Source organism: Mobula hypostoma, chromosome 12 (genome assembly GCF_963921235.1).
Source record: "Mobula hypostoma chromosome 12, sMobHyp1.1, whole genome shotgun sequence".
Lineage (NCBI taxonomy): Eukaryota > Metazoa > Chordata > Chondrichthyes > Myliobatiformes > Myliobatidae > Mobula > Mobula hypostoma.
The window spans coordinates 73,751,124-73,769,147 of NC_086108.1; the positions used below are offsets into that span (position 1 = coordinate 73,751,124).

At 36.3% G+C, this 18,024-nt stretch overlaps 1 protein-coding gene across 7 annotated transcripts in view; it reads right to left on the minus strand.

The window, feature by feature from the left end:
- mast2 (microtubule associated serine/threonine kinase 2) overlaps positions 1 to 18,024 on the minus strand; it is a 457,841-nt gene that overhangs the window by 108,048 nt on the left and 331,769 nt on the right. For all 7 annotated transcript variants that reach the window (XM_063064394.1, XM_063064393.1, XM_063064392.1 and 4 more), the window contains 2 exons: positions 11,868 to 11,946; positions 1,082 to 1,236 (listed from right to left, as the gene is read on the minus strand). In XM_063064394.1, the coding sequence (XP_062920464.1) occupies positions 1,082 to 1,236; positions 11,868 to 11,946 (234 nt within the window). The remainder of the gene's footprint in view (positions 1 to 1,081; positions 1,237 to 11,867; positions 11,947 to 18,024) is intronic.

Consider the following 18,024-nt stretch of genomic DNA (forward strand, 5'->3'; position numbering starts at 1 on the left):
ATGGAGGCACAATGTTACTCTGACCCCATTTCGGAATTTCCGTCTGCTTTAATAGAAGGCAAAGCTGTAAGGCACACTAATAGACTTTAAATACTTCCAGCATTCAGAGACATGCAAAAACAATTAGCATTGATTAAAGTCATTTATATGAATTTGAAAATATTGAAGAATTGGAAAAAACATGAAAAATATTGAAATAATTAAACATTAAACTAAAGTAACTTTTGTTCAAATATTAAAACTTAATTTGCCATTTTTTTCCTAATCCACAACCCTCAAATCACTATAGAGATCAATAATATTCAGAACATGTGCTGGGTTCTCCAGCAAAATGATAAAGCATCATAACAAGCCTGGATTCCAGTGGGCTCGAACTGCCAATTTTGACAAGACTTATAGAAACCTTATATGGTTGAACTCAAACCATAAACTCTAGCCAGCAAGATTTGATTGTCTAGATATAAAATAAATAAGAAGCCATGTTACAAACAAGAGAAAATCTGCAGATGCTGAAAAACTATGCAACATACACAAAAGAGTACAGTTGACCTCTTGGGTTGAGATCCTTCAGCAGGCCCAAAAGGTCGACTACTCTTTTCCAGCGATGCTGCCTGGCCTGCTGAGTTCCTCCAGCATTTTGTTTGAAGACATGCTGTAAGGTTGTTACCACAATAATATATCAGATTTAACTTAATGCATAAATGGTAGAAAATATAGTTCAAACGGAAATTTTAAGGACCTAAGCTATGGTTCAGAAATCACTAACATTTGAACCAACAAGACTAGATGCCATTAAAAATTTCTGATGTGCACTTTGGAATTTCCCATTTACAAATATTTAGATAAAACAATTTCTTTCCTCCCTATCCAGCTATGCAATTCATCTTAATATATAAACAGCTGAAGATTTATAAAGTAAACCTTGTTTTCACTGAAAACAATGTCCAATAATCATTAAATGTTTCAAACTTTACAGCCACAGTAATTCAAACAAATGCATTATCTCCTCACTGAAATTTCAACTTTAGTAGTATTACACTTAACTGACATGCTTGCCAAGATTTATTTTTATACCACTAACCTGAGGCTACGTGATCGAGGACGCATGGTTGGAGACTGTCGTCCATCATCGTCTGTGATGCTCTCAGTGCTGAAGTGCTTGCTGAGGAAATGCAGTTCATCGGCTGTTGGCTGATATGGCAGCTGGTGAAGTTTCTCCTGTGACGAGCAGGATGACTGTGTGCAGTAAACAAAACTGTCTCTAAGTGCTATTTCTCATCAGCCCACTCCATTCTTCTAAATTACAGGAGTATATTAGTGAAAGAAGATATAGGTATTCAAGTGACAATGAAACAAGTAAATTTCTCCCACAGAACATCACATTTGAAACTCACGCCTGAAATCTAAAGAATTACAATAGCTTTCGAAAAACAAAGCTGAATTATTTTTAAGAGTAAAGTACAATTTTAAGCTGATATACAAAGTTCACAGTTCAAAACAGCTTTATTTATTATCAAGTATGTATATGTTCTTAAGTACTAGTGTGAAATTCATTTTCTTACATGCATTTACAGGAAGAATACAATTGAATTTCAAAAAAACAGCCAAAAACTGGCAAACAACCAATGCGCGAAAGAAATCAAACTGTGCAAATAATACTGAGAACAGGAATTGTAAAAGAGCCCTTAAAAGTGAGTCTGTAGGTCATAGAATCAGTTCAGAGTTGCAGTGATTGAAGTTATCCACACCAGTAAAGGGGCCTGCTGGTTGTAGGGTAATAACAAAACTGGTGGTGTGGGACCTAAAGCTTCTGTACTCCTCTCCAAGGTTAGCAGCGAGAAGATGGCATGGCTGAATGAAGGGGGTCTTTGATGATAGATGCTGTTTTCTTATGGCAGGGCTCCATATAGATGTACTTAATGATGGAGAGGACTTTGCCTGGGTATACCCCACATTTTCTGTAGCTATTTCTGGTTCTGGACATTGGTGTTTCCATAAGAGGTCATGATGCAAACAGTTCGGATACTCTTCACTGTGCATCTATAGACATTTGTCAAAATTTTAAATGAGACACTGAACCTACGCAAACTTCTAAGCAAGTAGTGGTGCTGTTGGTTATTATTATCATTTCTGTTAAATTATTTCAGCACAACTGTTTGAGCTATAGTTGTGAATGAAGTACTCCAAATGCAATCCATTCCTTGGACAAGTAGCTTAACAAAGAATATCAAAACAAAAAAAAACATATAATACAGGGCTTAACTACGCTGCAAGTCAGCAGTGAGATAACATATTGAAGAATAAAAACCAAAAATAAATATAATTCATTATGTATGCTCTTCAGCCGTAAATATAATACTAAAAACAGTTAGAAAGACGTTGGGGTAGATGATCAACTGCTGCAAAGTTTACGGCTGCCTACACCAAGACCACTTTTTTTTTTATCTCAGCAAGGTCTTGGCACAGGTCCTTTGGGAATTAGCCTCTACAGAGTTTCAGCGTGCTTGACTGCACCGTGAAGGCCGGCTCAGCACAGACGACCTGCTGCTCTCACAGACTAGTTTTTAGAGCCAGTGAGGCTCACTAACAGTCATATTATCAGTACATCTGACTGTCAATGCCTTTGATATTTGCAGACAGTTACTCATTGGACTTAAGTTTTACAAGAAAGGTACATTAAGAAACATTTTTGCACCCCCAAAAAAATCAATGAAAAACATTGAAGTCAAATAAATAAAACATAAAAGAAATTGGCTAGCAGTAAGTTTCTCCTATTAGAACTCAGGAGTTCTACCAGTTTAATTTTAGGTAGGAACAGCAGACAGGCTTCCTGGGAAGCCTATGAAATTTTGTCCTGCCCTGTTAAGACCCAAAAGAGCATCCTTTGCTGCAGCAGTTAGGTGGGGGTTGATGCCATTTGCATAGTCCTATGCCAGCGCTGGAAATGTGCACGTCTGCTGGGGTAATCAGTATATGTAGTGGTATCAAATTAGAAGTTCCACCCCATTAAACCTTAGTTTCTCAATTTTAAGTAAAAGCACAAAGTCAATTGCATTGGTATTATCATATCTGGAAGGCTAACACATGCAAAACAGAAACATAACCAGAATTAGATTTCATTGCCCTTGAACCTTGCCTACTTTGCACTAAGAGTATGAAAAGAGATCTCAGACCTTTAGGTTAATAAACAATCATCCAGTTCCTTCACTTTGAAATCTCTCAATGTCAGTCTTGTTTAAACCAAAGAAGTGAACCACCACAGCTTCTGAAATGGAGAATTCTATCCTCTCTGAAAGAATATTTTCCTCACCCAAGACCCAAAAGACCATTTCATTGTCCTGATATTATGCCGCCTACTTTTCAGCATTGAACAGCAGTAAAGAGCCTCTTGGCAAATCACTCAGAATCTTTCACGTCTCAATGATAAAATGTGTCGATACTCAAAATTTCAATAACTTTAGGCCAACCTCTCATTTTCTAACAGATCTCCCCTTCCAGGAACCAACTTAAGTTATCTGGAAATTCTAACATAACCTCATGAGTGCACTAAAAGGGTTTGGCAGATGACTTTCGTTATTCACACTCCGTTGAAAACCTCCTCAAGTTACTAAGGAGATCTAAAGTTATATGGCACTGCACATTTTCAGGGTGACTGATTTTGAAGACTAGGATTGTGAATTCAGTACAGGCGAGGAAGGAAACAAAGTGAATAGCACTGATCATGAAAATTGGGATTGCATACTCAATGATTCATTAAAGGGATCACTCTGGTTAGAATTAAGTCACAATTGAGAAACTATCATGCTGCTAGGATACACTGAAGACCTGATCAAATGGAAAAGGAAGGTAGAGGGCCAAATTTACAGGCAAATCATAGCAAGATGCAAAAACTACAAACAATAGAGTGCAACGATACTAACAATAGACTGAACAACTACTAACAATACAGCAACACTTAGATAATCTGGCATACTTAGGACTTTGGTGATGCTGGACAGGCATATTTTCCAAACTATTGGATGTTATTGATACCAGCATCATTTTTAAATTATTTTCTTTAAATGTTACAAATAATTTGATAAACTTACCAGTGAACCTCATGAGTGTAAAGACAGCATGGAAAGTAGGGGCCCCAATGAATTAATAGGGAGCAAGAAACCAGTGCCCTAGTGGAATGAATCAAAGCATGGGAACTGAAGCATTAACAGGGTATAAGAACCAAGACCCTAATGAGTTGATAGAGAGCACAATAAACATCACCTGGTGAATCTGATATAGTAGAAACCTACTGGCTGTCGATGGAGTAGCAGCGTTTTTATAGTTGCTCCTACTTTACTTAATTTGCTGTTTCCAACTTGTTTTGAAATCTTACTTTTAAACGCAATATTGTTTTACGATGACAGGTGTCAAAGCTACTAAAAAAGAAGAGGACCCTCCTATAACTTTGGAATCTATTATGGAGACACCTTGGAAGCATAAAAATGAGCTTTCAGAGGAGTTCCAGCAGAAATTCCAGCAACTCAGCGCTGAATTTAAACGAATGGATGTAAAATTGGATTCTATTCAAAAAACTTTAAGTGAACACGATAAACAGATAAAAGAGAATGAAGACACTTTGATGATGTTGGATGCGAAGATTGATGACCTGGAAAAGATCTGTGATAAACAGTCAAAGGTTAATGAAAAATTAAGACAGAAGATTATCGAATTAGAAAATAGAAGCAGAAGAAATAATTTACGAATTCTGGGTTTTAAAGAGTTAATGGAAGGCAATCAGCCTTCAGAATTTTTTGCAAACCATTTGGCTAACTTATTTCCGAATATTTAAAAATCTCCACCTAAAATAGACCAAGCTCATAGATCGCCAGTACCAAGACCTCCTCCAGGATGGTACTCCTCCTCCAAGACCCCATTCAGTGATAATTTGTCTTCACGACTTTCAACTAAGGAACTTTTAATTCGTGAGTGTCGTTGGAAAGGTATGATTGATTAAGAAGGCCAGAAGATCAGAATGTGAAGGAGTTTTCACCCGAGGTGTTGAATGAACACTTCAAGTTTTAAAAAGTTATGTCAGAATTGTATAATAAAGGTTTTAAACCCTCTCTTCATTGCCCCGCTCGACTTAGAATCATTTTGAAAAATGGCTCTCAGAAATGGTTCTGTTTGACTCAAGAGGTGCAGGATTTTTTAATTTCCGAATCAGTATCAGAAGTTTAACTGTTCAATAATTCCCTACGTAAATCTATGTTGCAACTGCCTGATGGATCCTTTTTTTAAGAATCAGCAGTCTAACTGTTGATTACTTTCTTTTATGAACAATTGTTTTTTTTTAAACTTTTGGTATACCTTCCTATCTAATTTTTTTTGTACTTCTACTTCTTTGCTTAGAAAATTAAGGATTTAACATCAGTAAGTTTTCACTGAGTTAATAATTTCCAAGTTAATAGGTTCTGAATTTTCTTAGTTCTTTTTAATATTTTATACTATATTTTTTCATGAGTTTTTTTTAATAAGTTTAATTTTGCTCTGTTTTTTGTTGTGTCTTGTTGGAATGCAGTTAGCCTTGAAATTTTTTTGGAGCTCAGCCAGTAGATTGTTTTGGGAGTGTAATATTGGTAGGTTTAGCTGTCGACTGCCCTTTGGTCAGGTTTCTCTCTTTGGGTGGGTTTCTTCTTTTCTATCAGCTGTTTGGTTCTCTTAGATTCATTTGCTGCTTGGTTACTTTATCTTAAAGCTCATTGATTGGATTTAGTATGCATTCCAGCAGTTTTTATTCTGACCTCTCCTTTAAGCAATATTTAAAATGGACCATATGATTAATTTACTTAGTTTTAATGTGAAAGGATTAAACCATCCTGTGAAATATAAGATACTTAATAATATTAAGAAATTGAAAGTCTCAATTTTTTTTACAAGAAACACATGTTCATAAATGCGATTAACTTACGTCTTTTCAACTGTTGGACGGGCTTATTTTTTCATTCCTCCTTTCAGGCTAAGGCCAGAGGAGTTTCGATTCTTATAGACAATTCAGTTTCTTTCATTCAACATAATGTAGTGTCTGATACCAACGGGCGTTTTGTTATAGTGTTAGGGAAATTAGATAATAAATTAATGATTTTTACTAATTCATATGCCCCGAATATAGATGATCCAGGTTTTTTTGAACACTTTTTTTCGCTTTTACCAGACTTAAGTCTGTATTCTCTGGTTTTAGGAGGAGACTTCAACTGTTGTTTAGACCCTGTTTTAGATCGCTCATCTTTTAAATGATTGACTTTTAGTAGATCTGCCTCCTTTGTCCAATCTTTTCTAATGAAAGGTGATATTGTTGATTTGGCACTTTTTGCATCCAACAGATAAAGAGTACTCATTTTTTTCTCACATTCATCATACATATTCCAGGATTTTTTTTTTGTTGATAGTCAATTGATTCCATTGATTCAATCCTGTAAATATAAAAAAATTGCTGTTTCAGATCATGCTCCTGTGTTTTTATCTTTAAATTTTCCGGGTGTCTCCCAAATAAACAGATTCTGGCGTTTTAATCCAACTCTGTTATCTGATAAGGATTTTTTAAAATTTTTGGAGAGACAAATTACTTTTTTACTTCTAGTCTTATTTTATGGGATGCTTTTAAGGCTTATATTAGAGGACAAATTATTTCTTTTACCACAAGTGTTAAGAAAAAAACTAATAAGGAGAGAATTGAATTAGCCAATCAGTTGAAACAATTAGACCAAAAATATGCTTTGGCTCCAGATTCTGCTTCATATAAAAGACATGTTGAAATTAAAACTAAATACGATCTGCTTTTAACTTATCCAATTGAAACTCAACTTTTAAAAGATAAAAGTCAGTTTCATGTTCATGGAGATAAAACGGTTAAACTATTGGCTAACCAATTAAAGACCTTTATAGTTAAATGCCAAATTAAAGAAATTTGTAAAGTTAATCGTGATAAAACATCTGATAATTTAGAAATAAATGATACTTTTAGAGAATTCTATTCTAAACTTTAGAGTTCTGATCCTCCGAAAGATAATACTGTAATGAATAATTTCTTAGATCGATTAAACATTCCTACACTTTCTGATGACAATCGAAAATTGCTGGATCAACCCACTTCTTACGAGGAAATTGCCGAGGTTGTTCACTCTTTGCACTCGGGGAAGACTCCGGGTCCTGACGGAGTTTCTGGAGAGTTTTATAAGGCTTTTTCCTCTTTGCTTATACCTCACTTATATTCAGTTCTTCGGACTCTTTTAAATTAAGTAGGTTGCCACAATCTTTTAATGAAGCCTCTATTTTGCTTATTCTTAAAAAGAATAAGGATCCAACTGAATATTCTTCTGATAGACTAATTTCCTTACTTACTGTTGATACTAAAATTTTATCTCAACTTTTGGTTCATAGGATTGAAAATATTTTGCCATCTATTATTTCTGTTGATCAGACTGGATTTATCAAAAATTGATACTCCCACTTTAATATTCATCATTTATTGAATGTTATTTATTCTGCTTCTAAAGAGATATCGGAATGTGTGATATCCTTAGATGCTGAGAAAGCCTTTGATCGGGTTGAATGGAATTATTTATTTAAAACTTTAGAAAAATTTATCTTTGGGTCCGATTTTATTCAATGGATTAAGTTACTTTATTTATCTCCCTCCGCTCAGGTTCTTACAAACTCTTAGAACTCTAAACCATTCAAACTTCAACATGGAACTAGATAAGGTTGTCCTTTGAGTCCTTTGCTTTTTGATTTGGTGTTGGAACCTTTAGTTATTGCCTTCCGGAAATCCAATGATATCATTGGTATTTTAAAGAGGGGTATTACCCACAAAGTTTCGCCTTATGCTGATGACGGTTTGCTCTACATTTCTAATGTGGAGTTGTCTTTACCATCCGTACTTTCTTTACTCTCCTGCTTTAGTCAGTTTTCAGGACATAAACCTAACTTTCATAAGAATGAACTTTTCCTTTGAATAATTTTGTATTAGTTAATACTAACCTTCCTTTTAAAATTGTAAGAAATCAATTTACTTATTTGGGCGTAACAATTACTAGGAATTATAAATTCCTTTTTAAAGAAATGTTTTTTTACACTTCTGAGTTATATTAAGAAGGCACTATCAAATTGGTCACCCCTCTCCTTATCGTTGATTGGCTGAACTAATTCTATCAAAATGAATATTTTGCCTAAATTTTTATATTTATTTCAGGCCGTACCTGTTTTTATTCCTAAATCTTTTTTTGATTCTCTGGATTCTATTATATCTTATTTATGGAAAAATAAAATTTCTCGATTAAATAAAATTCATTTTCAAAAAACTAAAAAGAATGGAGGTTTAGCCTTACCCAATTTTAGGTTTTATTACTGGGCAGTCAATATACGGAATCTTACGTTTTGGTTATATTATATTAATCGAGAGGACTGTCCAGTCTGGGTTTCTCTAGAAGCTAATTCTGTTAATAAATTTTCTATCATTTCTCTTCTTGGATCCTCAATTCCTTTATCTTTAAGTAAGTTAACTGATAATTTTGTAGTTAAACATACTTTGAGGATTTGGTTATAATTCAGAAAATATTTTGGTTTACTGAGTTTTTCATTATTTAAGTCCCATATTTTCTAACTATTTTTTTAAACCTTCTTTGACTGATGTAGTTTTTAAAGAGTGGAATAGATTGGGTATTAAATGTTTTCAGGATTTGTTTGTTGGAGATAGTCTCTCTTTATTTGAGCAACTGTCAGCTAAATATAGCCTACCCAAAACCCACTTTTTGTGATATTTACAAATTAGAGACTTTTTGCATTCTCAAGTACATACACTTCCTAAAAGCCCAGATAAGAATTTACTTGGTATAATTTTTAATTTGAAACCCTTCCATAATGGATCTATATCTAATATTTATGGTATGTTGTTGGGAATGAGAAATATTCCTTTAGACAAAATTAAAAACCTCTGGGAACAAGATGTACAGATTCCAATTTCTGAGGATACTTGGAATGAAATTTTTTAATTGGTTAATACCTCATCGTTATGCGCCCGTCATTCCCTTCTACAATTTAAAGTGGTTCATAGGGACTAAAGATAAGCTGTTTCATTTTTATTTGAATATATCTCCCTATTGTAATAGATGTAACAATGGAGAAGCTTCACTAATTCATATGTTTTGGACTTGTCCGAGCCCTGAAAAATATTGGAAGGAAGTATTCCAAACCTTTTCGATGCTTTTCAAAGTAAATTTTAAACTTAATCCTTTGACTGCCTTATTTGGTATTGCTGGAAGAAATTATATTATTTTGGAGACACATGATTTGCACATTTTGGCCTTTATTTCTCTTATAACCAGGAGCGCATTGTTGCTTAAGTGGAAGGATGCCACTCTGCCCACTCATACTCATTGGTTAAATGATGTTATGTCATGCTTAAATTTAGAGAACATTCGCTGTTCAATTTCTGAACCTAGGCTAGATTTTTTAACATTGTGGGGACTTTTTTGAATTATTTTCAAAATCTTTGATTTGCTATTAAGCACGGATGTTAGCTAATAATATGTTTTACTATATGATAAGGATTTTTTCCTTTTTTTTAAACCAGTTTTTTTTCCTGGTAGTGGGTTTAGATTTTTTTTTGTATACTAAAATTACCTCTTTTCGATATTATGTTTAAATTTAATTTATACGGATATGGGGTAATGAGACTATATTTGTGATTCCAATATATTGTAATCAATATATATTATATATCCTACTGTACTCTGTATTCTTTTATGTAAGAAATCAATAAAAATATTGAAAAAGAAAGAACTTTATATAGAATATTACAGATTTCTATTAGTAGATCATTGGAATTTTACTATATATATCATGAAAATTGCAGAGCACATGGGTAAAGAAAGGGATAAGTTCCCAAAAGATGAATGCAAGAACATCCAAGGACTCACTTTCAAGAAAGCTACAATTCATGTTCTCGATATTTATTATTTAGTTATAGCGTCATAGGAAGTCATTCCTGTCTGTGACCATCAAACTTTACAACTCCTCCCGTGGAGGGTCAGACACCCTGAGCCAATAGTCTGGTCCTGGATTTATTTCCTGACACAATTTACATATTACTATTTAATTATTTATGGTGCAACTGTAATGAAAACCAATTTCCCTTGGGATCAATAAAGTATGACTATGTCTATTATTTTGTTTATTTCTTTTTGCATTTGCACAATTTGTTGTCTTTTGCACGTTGGTTGCTTGTCCATCCTTGTTTGTGTGTAGTTTTTCATGATTTCTATTGTTTCTTTATATTTACTGTGAATGCCTGTAAGAAAATGAATCACAGGGTTGTATATGGTGACATATATGTACTTTGATAATAAATTTACCTGAATTTTCTTGAACAGTATGGCTCAAGTCCAACAAGGGATCTAATGAAGGAGTGCTAAGGAGAACTATGAGCATGATGCAAGGGACAAAACACTCAAGTGAACAGATAAGATAGAACATAAACTGCACTTCTTAGATTAGAAAACAATTTCACAAATTTTTTTTAAACTTTTTTTGCTTTTAGAGAAATTGTATAAATAATGGAAATAAAGGAATTTTTAGGTCCAGTACTAACAACAAGGTATTGTGACCAATTGCTTAACAAAAGCAAGAGAGACAACATATTTTCCTATGTTATGTCCTTTACTAATTAGAATCAGAATCAGGTTAAGTATCACTGACATATATTGTGAAAGAGGGCGGAGCTTAGTTATGATGGCGCTAAACGGTGACTACTTTGCTTGCAACTTCGGAAACAGCTCTATTTCCATCTTTAATATCTTTAGTCTTTCCTTTCAGGGTTCTTTTGAAGACCCTGACCTGTAGTTACACGCTGACTTCAGTTCTTAGCGGGAATGCAATCTGCTCTCGGGGTTTCTTAACTGGCCATTATCCAACATGCCAAGGATGCAGCCTAAGAGCTTAGCTCGCCTTTGGAGGCCTGGGATCTCGTGGCTCTGGAAGCAGGTGGATCAAAGGTCAGCGTCCTGACAGGAAATTGGTGTGTTGTGGGAGTCGGAAGATCTCTGGCTGTGTGCCCAGGGACCCAAGATCTTTGGGCACAGAACTCGGAAAAAGCGACGCAACGGATGTTTAACATCGTAAACCAACGAGTTGTTTGCTATGTTTTCCCTCTCGCTGTGAAACAGAGACACCTCTTTTTCCCTTATTAGGTAGGAAGAGAGCCTGTGGTATGTAAAATACTGGGTGAACGAGTAGTCTTTGGAGTACTGCAAGTCTGTATCTTTTCTGTTGCTTTGCTGCACGCTTGAGTGCTCAGTGGTGGGTGCTGATGCTTTTTTTTTGCTGGTGGGGGGGAGGAGGGATCGTTGCTTGCTGCTGCTTACATGCGGAAGGGAGGGGAGCTGGGGAGAACTTTTGGGTTCTAACATTTAACTGTCATTCATCATTGGGGCACTCCTCTGTTTTTGCGGATGGTTGTGAAAAAAAAGCATTTCAGAGTGATATTGTATACATTTCTCCGACATTAAATGCACCTTTGAAACCTTTTGAAATCAAATTATATAAGTAGTGCTAAAAGAGAGCAAAATAATCGTGAGGATTCATTGTCTGTTCAAAAATCTGATGGCGAAGGGGATGAAGTTGTTTCTGAAACATCGAATGTGTGTCTTCAGGTTTTTGTGCCACCTCGACGGTAGTAGTGAGAAGAGAGATGTCATGGATGGTGGGGTCCTTCATGATGGATGCCAGCTCGTTAAGGAAATATAATATTAGCTGATAGTATCAATACAGGTACAGTCTGGAATGTGCAATTAATCCTTGAACAGTAAAAGTGATAATTTATTGCAAATACATACAGAGACTGTGGAACTGGGTGTATTAGTTCCATATCCAGAAGATGGCAAGGAGGCCAAGGACCACCGGCGTCCATCAGTCCTGGAGTTTAGAAGGGAGAAAATACAGAATGGTGACAAGTCAGCTCCAAAAATCAGTATTTCATACTTTCACATGATGAACATTCTACATGTGACTAGGAATTCTAATCCTAAACTACATCTGGTGAATTCACAATTGCAGCCTTCCCACCAGTGTGTTTCATGAAATGGGGAGAAACACAAAAAACGTTGGAAGCACCCCGACAGCACTTTCCTAAGTACGAAAAAGAGATAATATTTCAGAGACACAAGACACTGCAGATGCTGGAATCCGGAACAAAAAAAACTCAGAGTCAGAATTCAACAAGTCAAGCAGCATCTCTGGAGCTAAAAGATGGTCAACATAATGGGTTGAAACCACATCAGGACCCTGCTAGGGATTTAAATGTTTGTTTGATTTTTTTTTTAACATTTCATCAAACAGTTGAAACATATTTCATCAGAACTGGAAACAGTTCAGAGTATCCCAATATCCACAACATCGTAATTCTAGTCTGTGTTCCGAAAATAACCACTTGATGATTTAAATATTTGACGTAAACCCTCTACTCTGAAGTAATTTATAGGTATTTTATGTTTTTCTCTGAAATCTTGAGATATTTATAACCTCAGTCTTCAAAAACAAACTGTATCAATGGAAGTGTCATCTTGAGCTTTATGATTTGCTTTCATGGTCTGAAAACTTGCAACTTTTGCACCGTTAGTTTAATTTAAAAGGATTCCTCTCCCTTCTGGTGCAGAAAGTTCAGCAAAACATTGTCAATGACATGTATAAAAATCCCACCCATAAGTATTGCTAAAAGACTGAATATTAAAACAATAGAAATATAGAAAACATGAGTAGGAATGGGCCCTTTAATCATTTGTGACTTCTCCATCATTCAAGATCATCACAGCTGATCATCCAAATTCAATGTTATATAGTTAGGATTCCCCCCATCCCATCTCGTTAGCCATTAGAACCATACTTAATTCATTCTGCAATGTATTTAGTAATTTGGTTTCAACTGTCCTCTATAGTGGAGAACTTCATATGTTCACCACTCTGGGTGAAGTAATTTCTAAGCATAATCAGTCCTAAATAGCTTATCATGCAATCTTGGGGTACTATCCCTGTGTATCGTCAGGAATAGCCTTCTTATATCTTCTCAGTCCAGCCCCATTGAGGTTTTGTAAGTTTAAGATATCTTTGTATTCTTCTAAGGTGAATATAAACCCAATTACCCCAGTATGCATTTGTTCTGCCATCCAGGGAATTAATCCTCTAAAATTCGATTCACTCTTCATCAGACAGGAGATCAAAACTGCACACAATATTCCAGATGTGGTGTTATCAGACTCTGACTCTAAAGTCCAAGTAAACTGCATCTACTAGTTCTCCCACTCCTAATCCACTAGTTTTAGTAGATTTAATAAGCACAACTTCCTTTCACAAATCGATGATGACTTTGTTACTGTTTTCTAAATGCACTGTTGTTACATCTTTAAAGACTGACTTCAGGATATTGGCTAAATCTAATGACAGATTACCTTGTTTACAGTCATTTTTTTTCCTCTCACCAATATTTTCCACATACCAACCTACAGAAACTCATCGACAATCCAAAGAAAGATGGGAAGTAATCACCAATGCATCAACTCTTTCTAACGCCACTTTCTAAGTGCCCAAGGGAGGTCTCCAAATTTGAGGAAGGATGTTCTTGCTATGGAGGGAGTGCAGCGTAGGTTCACTGGGTTAATTCCAGGGATGGCGGGAATGTCATATGTTGAAAGATTGGAGCGACTGGGCTTGTATACACTGGAATTTAGAAGGATGAGAGGGGAAATGAAACATATAAGATTATTAAGGGATTGGACACGCTAGAGGCAGGAAACATGTTCCCGATGTTGGGGGAGTCCAGAACCAGAGGCCACAGTTTAAGAACAAGGGGTAGACCATTTAGAACGGAGTTGAGGAAAAACTTTTTCACACAGAGGGTTGTGGATCTGTGGAATGCTCTGCCTCAGAAGGCAGTGGAGGCTAATTCTCTGGATTCTTTCAAGACGGAGTTAGATAGAACTCTTAAAGATAGCGGAGTCAAAGTATATGGGGAGAAGGCAGGAAAAGGATACTGATTGTGGATGATCAGCCATGATCACAGTGAATGGTGGTGCTGGTTCAAAGGGCTGAATGGCCTACCCCTGCACCTATTGTCTGTTGTCTATTGTATCAGCCTTCAATCCCATCAATTTACCCATCACTGTTTCTCTATTATTACTGACTTGCTCAGGTTCTGTTCTTTCACAAGACCTTTAGTTTCCCTACATTTCTGGAAGGTTATTTTGAGAAGCTAGAACCAACATCTTTGCTCAATTGGTTTGCTGTTTCTTTGTTCCCCTTTCTCAATTACCCTGTTTCTGATAAGGAACCTACAATTGTTTATACTAATCTTGTTCTCTTCACCTATTTGTAGAAACTTTTATAATCAGTTTTTATATCCACTTCAAATTCATGTGAGCTCGATTTCAACTTTAAGAGAAGTTTGGACTGATAAGGATATGGAGGGCTATGGTCCTGGTGCAGGTCGATGGGAGTAGGCAATTAAGTGGTTTTGCAAGCCTAGATGAGCTGAAGGGCCTTTTTCTGCACTGTGTTTTTCTGTGACTCAACTCTGTTTACTCCACAGCCCAGTTCCTCCTCTTAATTAATTTCTTGCACCTCTTGCTGTGTTCTGATCTGTTTTGCAGTATTTGGGTTAGCTTTTGCTTTTTCTAAGTCAATTTATAGCCCTCTCCTTTGGCTCTAATACTATCACTTATTACTTTTATTCGCCATGGTTGAGTTAGTTTACTGTATTAAAGAGAAATGAACAATGGTTGTGGTTTATCAGTGCACAATGTAAATGTTTTCCATTGCTGACCCGCTGACAACCCGATAGATGACACATGTCAATCTATCTTAGCCAAGTCAGGCCTCATATCATTGTAGCTTCCTTTATTTAGTCAGTTATCAGAATCAATTACAGTACTGTCCAACACAATGAAGAATTTTGTCATATTGTGACCACTACTCCCCAAGGGACTCGTCACAGCAAAATTGCTAATTAATCCTTCTCAGCACACAATGGATTCCTCTCTAGTTGGTTCATCGACAGTATCTGCAGAATCCCGTGTTTATGTGTAGATTAAAGTTACCCATGCTTACAATTATACCTTTATTAAATGTACTCTAATTTCCTGTTTAGTGCCATCTCTAACTATAGTTTGGGGATCTATATAGAAACCCAGTGTTTTCTGTCTCTTAGTAATTACCCTGCACACAGGGAGTCCATATTATCCAAGTTAATATGGACTCTTTCCTCACTTTCACATTTTCTCCTTAGTCAGCAATACTATTCCACTTCATTTTTCTTTTTGCCTGTCCTTATTAAACCTTGAGTAAATTAGATGCTCAGTTCCCATCCTCTCTCCCTTCCAGAAATGTCACTGTAATTGCACCTATATCATATATGTTGAGATCTATTTGTATCTGCCTCATTGTGAATGCACTGTACGTTTAGGCACAAAGCCATTAGACCAGGGGTTCCCAACCTAGGGTCCACGGACCCCTTGGTTAATGGCAGGGGTCCATGGCATAAAAAAAGGGCTGGGAACCCCTGCCTTAGACCAATCGTTTTAATACTCCTAGATCTCTTACACTTAATTTACACAATGACCCTGTCCAGCTTTTGCCTTTGATCTCTCTGCCTTCATTTTTGCACATTTCCTTCCTACTTGAATTTCTACCCTAAGTTCCTCCTCTTCTTTCTCTCAGCATAGATTTGTCTCACCTTGCCATTTTCCTTTACACCGCCCCCCCCCCACCCCACCCAGCAGCCTTCCTCTAGGATATCAGCTCTACTCCAGCTCAAGGACAGGCCCCACTTAGAATATCCCAGAAATTTCCTCTTCATTACGTTCTCTTTTAAGCCATGTAATCATCTAATTTATCCTTCTTTTCTATCGTGTGACATTGGCATTAATCCTGAGATTAGTGCCTTTTGAAGTCCTTTTTCAAACTGTTTTCAATTATATTCAGCCTCTAGGACCATATTCCTTTCACCCACATTCTCACCTATGAATATTACCTGACCTATCGCTGAGAACACAGTTGATACGTGACTGATTCTATTAAGAAGCTGGTGTTGTGTACTATCCAATTTATGAAGTACCTTCAATGCTTTAGTAATTTTCACAACCTTAAATTCCAAATGCTATTCTTTGCCTTTATTCCATATACTTACTTTTGAAATTTACTTGATATACATTTGTTCTGCAAAAAGTAAATGTATTGGAGTAATTTTAACACGTCATAACTACATGGTAGAAGAATATTTGAAGAAGCATTGATCTCTAATATTATTTAGAAATTACAGGATTTCAAGAATAAGATTATTCCGATCCTATGTTACACCTGCCTTCTTTTTGGCACTAAAACATAACCAACAAAAATAACAAGGATCCTCAGTTTTGTGGTACACACCAATTTTTCCTATCCATTCAGAAAATACTCAGCATGCCACCTATGAAAAGAAAATCAGCTAACTTCCAGTTTAACAATCTCCAATATACTTGCACTTTCAGTTCAAAGCACTCTGTTTGCTACCCACAATTCTGCCATCAGTCACTGGGAGGGCTCAGTCTAAAATGGTAGAAGAAGAGAAGAACGGTTGGAAGTATATAGTGACTGGATGTGCATAATGAAAATGAAGTGATCAGGGCCCGGGAACTAAAAGCAATTTGAAGTGATGAAGAGTATGTAAAGTGTCACAGACATAGGTGAGAAGGGATTGAACCAAGGGGAACAAAATGGAATTGAGGTATGCAGACATAAGTTCAGTGGGACAAGAGTAAGAGACAAGCAGTACAGGAAGCTATGAGGTTAGTGGCAGTGGATGGAAAATCTCCAGAGTCCATGAGGTTGGTGATAGCTCAGGAGACAATGACTTGATGCTTCTTAGTGAGCAACAGGTAAGTAAGAAGTGTCTGAGACCTGCCATCTGGCCTCAGCAAAGTAGAGGTCAGACTGCCGGACTACAACAGCACCATCCTTGTCTACAGGTTTGATGGTGAGCTTGGAAAAGATGAGGAGAGAGTGGACAGCAGTGCTTTCAGAGGGTTTGAGGTTAGGAGAGAGGAGTACTGAAGTTGGGATAGTTGATATCTACTCGGGAGTTAAAGTCGAAAAGATCAAGATCAAGGGTAGGGTGTCCAAGAAGAGGGAGGAGGGATGAAGATGGGAGAAGGGGTCATCGGTAAGAAGTGGAGAATCCTTGTCAAAGAGGTAGGCTTGGAGACGTAGGCGATGGAAGGAGAACGTGGCATCATGACTTGATTGAAGTGTGTGCAGGGCACAATTTAAGGCCCTTGCTGAGAGCAGAACATATTTTGAACAGCAGGAAAAAAGCTACAAAACTGAAAGCTAAAATGGGACTGGCATCATCACAGCAGGGTTTTACATACAGAACGGATGCTGAGTAGAAACTGTGAGGTTTCTTTGATATACTTGGCTCACCAACATAAGACGTGTGTTGCCATCTGGTCAAAGTCAGTGAATAACAAAATACCTGCCCTTCAAAGTGTAGCTAAACCACACATTAGCAGTGCTAAAGTATTAGTTATATTTAACAATGAATAAAATAAAGCAAAAGGGGATTCATTAATAGGAAGCAAAAAGGTTTTAAAATGCTTCATGTAAATAGTAGAGATTCAATGCTAAAATAACCTTCATATACACCCCTTTTGAAAGGGGATTATATAATCTCAAATTTTTTTTTAGATTAGATTATGAGGACACTCCGTCCTCGTTTATTGTCATTTAGAAATACATGCATTAAAAAATGATACCATGTTCCTCCGTATGATATCACAGAAACACAAGACAGACCAAGACTAAAACTGACAAAAACCACATAATTATAATATATAGTTACAACAGTGCAAAGCATTACCTTAATTTGATAAGAGCAGACCATGGGCACGGTAAAAAAAAGTCTCAAAGTCCCGATAGCCCCAAGATCTCACGCAGACAGTAGAAGGGAGAAACTCTCCCTGCCATGAG